The sequence below is a fragment of the Herpailurus yagouaroundi genome, unplaced genomic scaffold (assembly GCF_014898765.1).
Source record: "Herpailurus yagouaroundi ecotype Mexico unplaced genomic scaffold, PumYag 217, whole genome shotgun sequence".
NCBI lineage: Eukaryota > Metazoa > Chordata > Mammalia > Carnivora > Felidae > Herpailurus > Herpailurus yagouaroundi.
The window spans coordinates 4518025-4527597 of record NW_024412448.1 but is presented as its reverse complement, the minus strand read 5'-3'; the positions used below and the strand labels follow the sequence as shown (position 1 = coordinate 4527597).

At 60.6% G+C, this 9573-nt stretch overlaps 1 protein-coding gene across 1 annotated transcript; it reads left to right on the top strand.

The window, feature by feature from the left end:
• The first annotated feature begins 1507 nt into the window (after positions 1 to 1507).
• Positions 1508 to 6831, top strand: NPTX1 (neuronal pentraxin 1). Its single transcript, XM_040456615.1, has 3 exons — positions 1508 to 1763; positions 2981 to 3160; positions 3786 to 6831. The coding sequence occupies exons 1-3, from the start codon at positions 1581 to 1583 to the stop codon at positions 4005 to 4007; spliced, it is 585 nt and encodes a 194-aa protein (XP_040312549.1). The 5' UTR covers positions 1508 to 1580; the 3' UTR covers positions 4008 to 6831.
• Positions 6832 to 9573: the final 2742 nt, after the last annotated feature.

Here is a 9573-nt window from a genome sequence, read left to right as displayed (position 1 = left end):
CCCCCGCCCCGGTGTCCTGTGGGGATCTCCGGGTCCCCCCCTTCCGGTGAGCCCCCTCCCCATGGTTTTATCTTCTGACTAATCCAAGCCCTGGAATCTTGCAAGACCCAGTTGGTTCCTGGGTCACCAACTCTGGCCAGCCCCAGCTGCACCCCAGGGCTCACAGATGAGCTGGGCTCAGCCTTGAAGTCACAGAAATCAAACAAGGTTGTAAAAGGGGGGGGGGGGCGTTCCTGGGCTTGGAGCAGGGCCACGTGACCCTTCTTGGACCGCAAAATGTGCCGGATGGATTTAAACAGTGCCGTCTTAAGGCACGTTATGTAACTGAAAAACAGATCAGGGGAAGGAGGGACGGGGGAGGGAGGGGGGGGGGAAGGAGGGGAGATTGGGGGGAATGAAAAACATCCCCTAGAGAAGCCAGGGGCTGGTTCTGCTTGAAGGGGGGGGGGCGTGCAAGCCGGGGATGGTTGGGGGAGCACTGAGGGGGCCAGCTCTGCTCTTCCCTGGTACCTGACTTGGATGGGGGGTTGCTGGCCCAGCAGGATGCCTTCTAGAAATAATTCTTGGCCTGGGGGCCGGTTTAGTTCTGGACTGCCTGGCAGGCCCCGGAGCACACCCAGGAGCTGGCAGGTGTGCGTGTTCCTGGCTCTGAGCCTGGTGCCTGTGCCCACTGCTGGGTTGGAATGTTTTGCCTGGAGTCAGTCACACCATATCCAGGGCCACAGCTACAGCGTGTGTGTGTGGGTTGGGAGGGGGGCAGACAAGCATTCCCCGAGACATCACTGGCAGGCTGGGAGCTGGTGGCTGTTGTGGGAAGGGAGGCTATCAGGCCGGGAGCCTGAGTTTTCAGGAAACACACAGGAAGCTCTCCCGGAGAATGAATGGCATAGTCCTCGAAGCAGTCGCTTTGGGGGTGGGGGGCCCTGACTCCCTGGTGCCCTGTCCTGTCTGCAGGGCCGGTTGATTGGGTCCGACGAGTGGCCAGGGACTGCAGCATGTGCTGGCCTCAAGGGGAGTGTCCTGGGCACCAGGGGCCTGGCTGTCTCGGGTGGGAATCCAGGTGGGAATCCAAGAGGCGTGTTTGTGAACCCCCCGCCGGCAGCCTGCATCCTGGGATCGGGGCGGCTGGCCGCGGGGGCTGCTCTGGGGGAGCTAGCCTCCTTCAGGCTGGAGGAGACCTCCCTCTGTGGCCACACATCAAGGGCCGGTTTACCAGGAGTGCACTGAGCCATGCCCACCGTGCAGCCCGCCAAGTCCCCCCTCACACCCCCATCCGGCTTCCCCAGAGGCAGGACGTGGGGTGGGAGCCAGACCAAGGAGTGCCAGCTCTTTTGTTCTGTCCCCGTGCCCTCAGGCGAAGCACGTGCCCCCCCACCCCAGCATCTGTAGAATGGAGACAGTCGTGTCTGCTCTCCTGAGCTTGGGTTGGGGGTGGAGGGGAGCACAGAATGATTTTCAGACCCGGAGGAGTGCTTTGAGGTGCAGACAGATGAAGGGACTGCATCCTGTCCTTCCCAGGTCAGAAGGACAACCGTCCTGGAGACAAATTCCAGCTCACATTCCCACTGCGGACCAACTACATGTATGCCAAGGTGAAGAAGAGCCTGCCGGAGATGTACGCCTTCACGGTGTGCATGTGGCTTAAGTCCAGCGCCGCGCCCGGGGTGGGCACCCCCTTCTCCTACGCCGTGCCTGGCCAGGCCAACGAGCTGGTTCTCATTGAGTGGGGCAACAATCCCATGGAGATCCTCATCAACGACAAGGTAGAGCAGCCCCGCCCCCTCCAGCCACCTGGGCTTATAGGAAGGCACAGTGAGGCCCCCAGGCCCGCCTGGCTGCTGGGGCAGGTGCCTGGGGCTGGGGGGGGAGTGGTGGGCATGAGAGACACAGCCACAGATGCAGCTGTGGTCCCAACAGAAGTGCCCACCAGGCAGGACTGAGGGAGGTGGAGGGTGAGGACAGGGGGAAACGGAGAGGGGCGCCCTGGCCCTACTCGAAAGAGGGTGAAGCTGGAACTTTCTCAGACCCAGGCTTCCCGGGGAAGGCAGGGGAAGATCCACAGGGCAGATCAGACCCTGGGTCCTCCTCCCCGAGCTGGCCTCAGGGCTGGCTTTGCTCCTGTGGGAAGGACCATAGATGTTCCGCGGTGAGTCAAGGTGCCCCAATCTGTCGTGCTCAAGCCCCCACCGCTGGGAGGAGGCCAGATGCACGCAGCGCCCTGGAGAGTCCGCCTTTTCCCTCCAGGGAGCCTTCTCCATCCTGGTCCTGTACAGCTGTGGAGGGAGCTGCCGGGTTTCCAACACCCCTGAGGCAGCATTGGCAGGAAATCTCTAAAACCCAGGCTGGGGATTGGAATCCAAACCCCTGCTGTTGACGCCTCGGCCAGAAAGGGCTGTTCCTCTCTGGGCGAGTTAAAGGGTGGGCAGGTTCCCTCGTCTGGTCTGCTGCATCTGCTGTGCTGGCTGTCCCCTCGGGAATGTGAGAGAGGGAGGGAAACCCCAGGCCGCAGGCTGGCCTGAGCTTTAAAGGCGTGGTGCCATGCCCCCCCCCCACCCACCCCCGGCGTCTGAGCCTCTGCAGAGGCTGCACGGGTGTAGACCCAGCAGGTCTGGCAGTCGGCGGCGGCGTTGCAGGAGGGAGGAGAGGCCCCAGGCGGCAGCAGTGAGCTGAGACCCCAGCGGTGGGATGCTCCTTCCCGAGGGCTGGTTCTGTAGGACCAGCCAAGAGGGAGGAGGGCCACAAGGGGTGAGGACGTTGCGCACTCAGACCGGTCTTAGGAGCCCCTTGCCACATCGTCACATTTCCTGTGTGACTCCAAGGTCCATGGAGGGATGGGGCTGACGGGCGCTAAGGCCCAGAGGGGCAGGTGCTGAGAGAGTTCAGTAATGGTGTTTACTGGCAACGTAGGGACGAGAAGAGAAGCAGTTGGACTGGTAAGTAGTCCCTGTACCCATGATGTTGCGTGTGGCGTCCTTCCCAGGTGGCCAAGCTGCCCTTTGTAATCAATGATGGCAAGTGGCATCACATCTGTGTCACCTGGACCACCCGGGACGGGGTCTGGGAAGCCTACCAGGACGGCACCCAGGGTGGCAATGGCGAGAACCTGGCGCCCTATCACCCCATCAAGCCCCAGGGTGTGCTGGTGCTGGGCCAGGAGCAGGTACTGGCCTTGGGGAGGGGGTGCCGGCTGCAGGGGAAGGAGCCCCAGAAGCGGAGAAGGGAGGGGGGCCGGGGGGAGGGAGTGGGAGCGGGGAGTGGCTCCCCCACCCCCAGAGGGAGCCAAGAGAAGCAGGTTCGGCAGCACTGGGCAGAGAGCGCGCTCTGGGTGGCCTCCTGGGGGGGAAGTTCGGTGGGGCGGCCGCAGCTGCGTCTCTGACACAGGAAAGCAAGCCTGCCCTTAGGGTTGCGGGATGCGTTACCTGAGAGGGATCGGTCTCCCCCTGGGGCACCCGCAGGGAAGGCACGGGGGAGGGTCCCAGGCCTTCCAGGCCTTCTGCTCCCGTGGGGCTCTGCAGGGAGAGCGGCTCCCCTCACTGGCCGAGGGGGAGGCGGAGTCCAGGCGCCCCCAGGAAAAGCTCTGCATCCCGAGCGGAGGTGGCCAGTAGTGTCCCTTTTCCCGGGCACCCCATGGGAGGGGGACCAAGGTCTGGCTGGAGACCCAGAGATGGGATAGAATGGGGCGTGGGAGGCAGATGCGAGAGCCCCTAGTGGGGGAGACGTGGAGACGTGGCCCCTGGGGACGCCCCCCCCCCCGAGAGACCCTCACCGTCTGCTCTTCTCTGAAGGACACCCTGGGTGGTGGGTTTGATGCCACCCAGGCGTTCGTGGGCGAGCTGGCCCATTTCAACATCTGGGACCGCAAGCTGACCCCCGGGGAGGTATATAACCTCGCCACCTGCAGCACCAAGGCCCTCTCCGGCAACGTCATCGCCTGGGCCGAGTCCCACATCGAGATCTACGGCGGGGCCACCAAGTGGACATTCGAAGCCTGTCGCCAGATCAACTGAGGCTCCTGGCGGCCGAGCCTCCCGCCCCTCGGGCCGGCCCGCCCGCCTCCCCCCTGCTTGTGCGGTGGCGACCTGTCTTGTGTCTCCTTCTCTCCCTCTCCCCAGGAGCGACTCAGGCCCTCCCCCTCGCACGCGCTCGCACGCAGCCTGGTTTGTCCTTGTGCCCGGGAAGCAGGTCCCGCTGCCCCCCCCCCCCCAGGAGCCCACGCCCCGGGCCTCAGGCCTGCTTGTGCTCCCGCGGGCGCGGTGCGGATGTAGGTGAGACAGCGTGTGTGTCTCCGGGTGTGTGTCTGTGGGGACGAGCGAGGTGGTCTGTGTGCTGCGGGGAGAATCTCACGACTGGTGGGAAGACTCTAGTAGCTGCCCGCGGGCCCCCGTGGGTGGCCCGTGTGGCTTCTTCAACACACGCGCTTGTCTTTGTTTGCAAACCTTTTCCGGGGGCGCAGTTCTCCACCGGTAAAATAAATGTCTTCTGGTGGTTTGTTTGCTCGGGGCCGGGGCCCTCCCCTCAGAGAATTTCTCTTTTGTCATAGGAGTGGATTCTCTCTTGCTCTCCGGGGGTGGGCAGAGGTGGGGGGGTGGCCCCGGGAACCGGGCACCCCACCCCCACCCCCGGTGCCCGGCCAGCAAGCTTACAGTTGGCATCCGAGGGCAGCGGTGCTGGGCCTGGGAAGCTGCTTTGCTGGCTCTGGCCCAGGACAGCGCCTCAGCCCCCAGTCTGCTTGCCTCCTAGCCCCCTTCGAGGCTGGGATCTGTCCCCCTCTTTTGGCTGCCGGCTGGTGCCCCTGAGAGAGGAGTGTCCCTCCCACAGTCCAGGAAGTCTTGGCTTCCGGCCGTGGGAGACCAGAGGGTCCTCCAAGGAGGCAGGGCCTCCAGAGGCCTCTCACGGGGAGCCAGACTCAGACACGGCCAGCCAGCCCCCCCCCCCTTCTTTCCAGGGCTCAGGTCCTGGAGCAGCCGCCAGCGTGTCACCGGCTGGTGACACCGAGACACGACCAGCGTCCAGACCTTTAACTTTATTCTCCCCCGTGAAAAGCAAACATACACATTTCCTTCTAGTCCTTCCGAGGCGGGGAGAAAATGTGTGTGTGTGTGTGTGTGTGTGTGTGTGTGTGTGTGTGTTGAGAGAGAGAGAGAGAGAGAGAGAGAGAGAGAGAAGAAGCACACTAAGACAGATCATACCCAAGGCGAGGTGAGCTCCCTGCTGGGTTCCATCTGGGGGTCACACGCCTTGAGGGCACCCTGGGTTCTGTCACCAGGAGTCTAATTAGCAAAAGGCTGGCGAGTCTTTCTAGAAATTCTACCGCACTGCCTGGCTCATCTACAGCTGCAGACATTTCTTCCGGAGGCGCAGGTGTGCCTTCAGGGACACCTGTCTCCTTAAACGCAGGTCCGTGTTGCGTCGGGAACCGCGTGCGTCTGTGTGTGTCTGTGTTGGTGTCTCCGTGTTTGTGTCCCCGTGGTGTCGCCACGGCACCCGGTCGCCGTTCCGCGGCGCGTCGCTCTTGTCTGGAGGGTGCGGGCCAGGCGCAACGCTGTGTGCCGTGGCTCAACAGTGGCTTTCTCTGAGAACCCTGTGCTTCGTCCCAGCCCGTCGGGTCGTGGCGTCTCTGGATCTGCAGGGATCTTCTCCGTTTGCATGTTCCTTGGGGTGGCGTGTCCCTTGCTCCTTCAGTCTGATGTGTGTCCCCTGCCTGCATGGACTTCTGGTTCTGTGTTGTGTGCCCAGTGCTACCCATTGTTCCGTGACCATCCGTGTAGCTACCGAAAATGGCCGGATAAACAAGCCACGGGTGTCGGGGGAGGTCAAGGGAGGGATCCGTTTCCCTCTCCCCGTCCCCACTCCCCAAACACACCAAGAAGTATTTTTTAACATGTAGGTTGACAAGGAGCCTAAACAGAGCCCATGGTTGGGACAGAGCGAGAGCTTGGAATCACCCCTCGAGACCAGATTGGCCCCACCCCCCACTTCAGCCACCTCCGAGCCGTTGCTTAGGCAAAGGCCCAGAGGGTGCTGGGTGCTCTCCTGTCAGCACCTCCCACCAGCCCCTGCCGATCGGCCGGACCCCAGACCACCTTCTGCCCCCGCCGCGGGCGTGGTGGGAGCCGTCCGTTTAGGACCACAAGCCATCCTCTGCCCTAACTAGAGATGGGCAGAGCATACCCCTAGACGCTTATGCCTACGTCCCTCTGGCCTCCTGACCCCGTTCACCTTCCTCGCCCTCCTCCCCTGAAGCACCCACGGTGCCAGGGACGGAGGCTGGCATCTGGCTCCCTCCCCGCCCCCAGCCGGAACGCGTGCCAAGCCCCTTGACTCCCTCACTGTGTTAACACTTGGCACTTTGCTGGCCCCGAGAAAGGTCGATTGACAGGCACAAATGTATCCCACGTAGTGTTCATGTACTCCTTAATCTGATCGACGCTCCCTCTTGCACTGAATAACCCACACCTATCTCAGGTAAGCCATTTTATAAAATAGGAAGAAACCCAGCACTGCGGAGGCAGTGTCTGCTCTTCTGAGCTGGTGTCCCACAGAACCCCGGGCGTCCGGGGCCGGGGAGCTGCCGCCAGGGGCGCCCCGGGCCCTCGGGGCTTAGATCCCACTTGAATCGTAAGCCTTCCTGCTTTTGATAACACAGTATTATTTCTCTTACTGTAGAAGAAAAAGTTTATTACCAAACGAGTATTTTTATGAAAGAAAAGGACAAACCTATAAATTAACTCAACCTATATCTCCCTTGAAAACACTTTCAGGCTCCGCCAAAACGTAGGACTGAAAGCGTGTATTTTGGAAGAAAGAGATACATTTTGTATGCTTTCTTTTCCTTTTGTAGACTCCCAGTTTATTTTCTAAGACTGCAAAGATCACTTTGTCACCAGCCCTGGGACCTGAGACCAAGGGGGTGTCTTGTGGGCAGTGAAGGGGAGGGGAGAGGCTGGCGGGAGGCTCCAGACAGGGGCCACCTGTGCCCAAAGGCGTGTCGGGGGGACCGGGATGGAAATTGGCCGTTTACGGCGGACCCTCTGCCGTGGAGCTGACTTGTTGACGCGAGGACCCGTCCCACTCGGGGTGGAGGCAGCTAGGGCAACGGACGTTAACGCAAAGAGGACAGTATCCTTCGTGATCTCATGGCAACCAAAACAACGTGGCTGGCACAGCCATGGTTTCATCTCTTAAAACACAGTGTGTAAATTTAGTCACAACCAACGTTGGGAAGTGTATCCCATCCATGCACAGTGGACTTAAGTGCAACTTGTTAAAAGGGAACAAGTCATTGAGGAGGAAAAAAAAAAAAAGCCCAATACTTAGAGTCCCAATTTTTTTTTATTTCCCAAAAAAAAAAAAAAAAAAAAAAAAAAATCCAAAAAGCAAACCCCCCCTACGGTTGATGTTGTTATAATGTACATACTGTATAATATGAAAGAAAATCAATGTACCTTAATTTTTCATTATTTGCTAACCAAAGCTGTACATTTTTCATATGATCTGCAGCCTTTTGGGTATCAAATGGGTCAAAACCATGGGACCTGCCACCTGCCATCAGAAATTCTGGAAATGCACTATTTCTACTGGTATTGCTTTTTTTTTTTTTTTTTTCATTTTCTTGCTGAAACGACATGAATTGTTGAGTTTATTTTTACACAGTAAAGAGTGAAGAAAGACTGTGGTCTCCTTGGGGTGTCTCTTTTCTCAAGCCTGCGTATGCCATCTCCACCTGCCCCAGGGGGCCTCCCAGGGACCCCTCTCCCTCAGGAACATGCAGGCACAGCCCGGGGGTGGAGAGGGGGTCGCCCCGGGTTCATAGGTGCGAGAGAGGGAAGCGGTGTCCCCGCGTGGCGAGGCCCGCCCTGGGCTCGGGGTGCAGAGGAACTCCCCGTTCCGCCCCTCACCCCTGCGCCGCTGCTCTGTGCCCCGCGGACGCACTACCCCACGGCACAGCCGGGCGAGGTTCCAGACGGCCTTCACTCGTTCTTCCCAAACAGCCCCGCTCTGTTCTCCTTTGCCACATCACCGCTGACTGGATCTCGGCCAACGTCTGGCTACCTCCCCTTTTCTGGGGTTCCGGGGCCCCTTCCCTGCACTCAAGTGGAGAGCATCCTCAGGGTCACGTAACAGGGAGTGGGTGATGCGGGAACCCCGGGCACCGGGAAGAACTTTCTTCCCCGCCCCTCGCGAACCAGGCTAGACTGTGGACAGAGAGCTTGTGAGCTGTTCTAAGGGACAAAGTGACCGGGAACCAAAATAGTCCACTTGGCTGATCAGTCTCCCCAAACCCCAGAGCGCGCACCTGCACACACACACACACACACACACACACACACACACGGGGGCCTAGCAGAAGGAGTGAGTCCCTCTGGCTTCTTGCTGTCATGGCCGAGTGCGCCTTGGCCGCAGACCTCCTGCCCAGTGCAGTGGTGTTTCTCTGTTCGGGACTCGGGGGCCGGGGCTTGGGGCACGTGAGCCCGCTGCCTGGTGGCACAGGAGGAGGGTGGTGTCCGCCCGCAGGCTTCACGCGTGGCCCCTGTGGCCGGGCCCCGGGTTGTGCCCAATTCCGGCCACCGCGTCCTTGCCTGGTTACAGCTGCCGTAACGTCACCCTCCCGTTTCTCGTTTCCATGAAGAGCTCATCCCAAACCTCGGGTGTTTTAACTCTCATTAGAAACAAATTACTTTCCACACGCCTCGCGCCTGGTCCCGGCACACCCCTGAATGACGCCGGGAGGCCTTAGAGCCGAGCACAGCCACTCAGGGGGAAGCGGCCAGGCTCACAGTCCAGCCGGCTGATGTGGGAGTCTGAGCATGGGACACAGGATTAGAGTTCAAAGCGAGAGTGTGCCTTGGAAGTCAGTGGTTCCAACAGCCCCTCGGATGCCGGAACCAGTTCTCGGCTTGCACACCTCTAGTGACGGGGAGCTCACTGCCCCGCTTTCAGACGGCTCCGTCAGGGGGTTTGTTCCCTATTTGTTATCTTCCTTGTGCCTTGTGCTCAGGTCCCTACCCTGGCCTGTCCCCCCACGTGAAGACACGTGCGCCCGGAGTCTTCGCCACCCCATCTCCTCAGCCACCAAACCACACTGTGCAAGGGGCTCCCTGTGTGATTTGCAGCCCTGTCTAACTCTGCCCTTGAGGAGGGAGAAATGCCGTGCCCAAGGCCTGGAAGATGTCTGGGCCGGGAAAGCCTCAGGGACCAACTAGTTCAACCCGTCCACTCTTTGGGTGAAGAGATCGCGGCCCGGAGAGGCCGTGTTCAAAGCCACACAGCTCGCGTGTGCGGGCTGGACTCGGAACCCAGGAACTCAGGATTGCTCCCCACAGTCCCTTCCCATGGACCCTTCCCTCCCAGGGCACTAAATACCCACGAGGAGCTGGGAAATGTGGCCCAGGCTGGGGGTGGTCCTCCGGAGGTTGGGCTGCGGATGGACGTGTCAGCTGCAGCCCTGGGGTCCGATGGCCCCGAGGGAATGTGGTCTGTGCGTAGCATATTGGCCGCGAGGCAGTTCTCAGCCCCGGGCAGCTCCCGAGAGCTGCTCCCCGCAGCCGTCCCCACCAGCACCCAGGACCCCAG

Bases quoted from the DNA above. Each gene is read 5' to 3' on its own strand.
- NPTX1 (XM_040456615.1), top strand. From the start codon at position 1,581: ATGTATGCCAAGGTGAAGAAGAGCCTGCCGGAGATGTACGCCTTCACG. The intron at 1,764-2,980 runs GTAGAGCAGCCC...CGTCCTTCCCAG, and splicing joins AGATCCTCATCAACGACAAG to GTGGCCAAGCTGCCCTTTGT. The intron at 3,161-3,785 runs GTACTGGCCTTG...TCTTCTCTGAAG, and splicing joins TGGTGCTGGGCCAGGAGCAG to GACACCCTGGGTGGTGGGTT.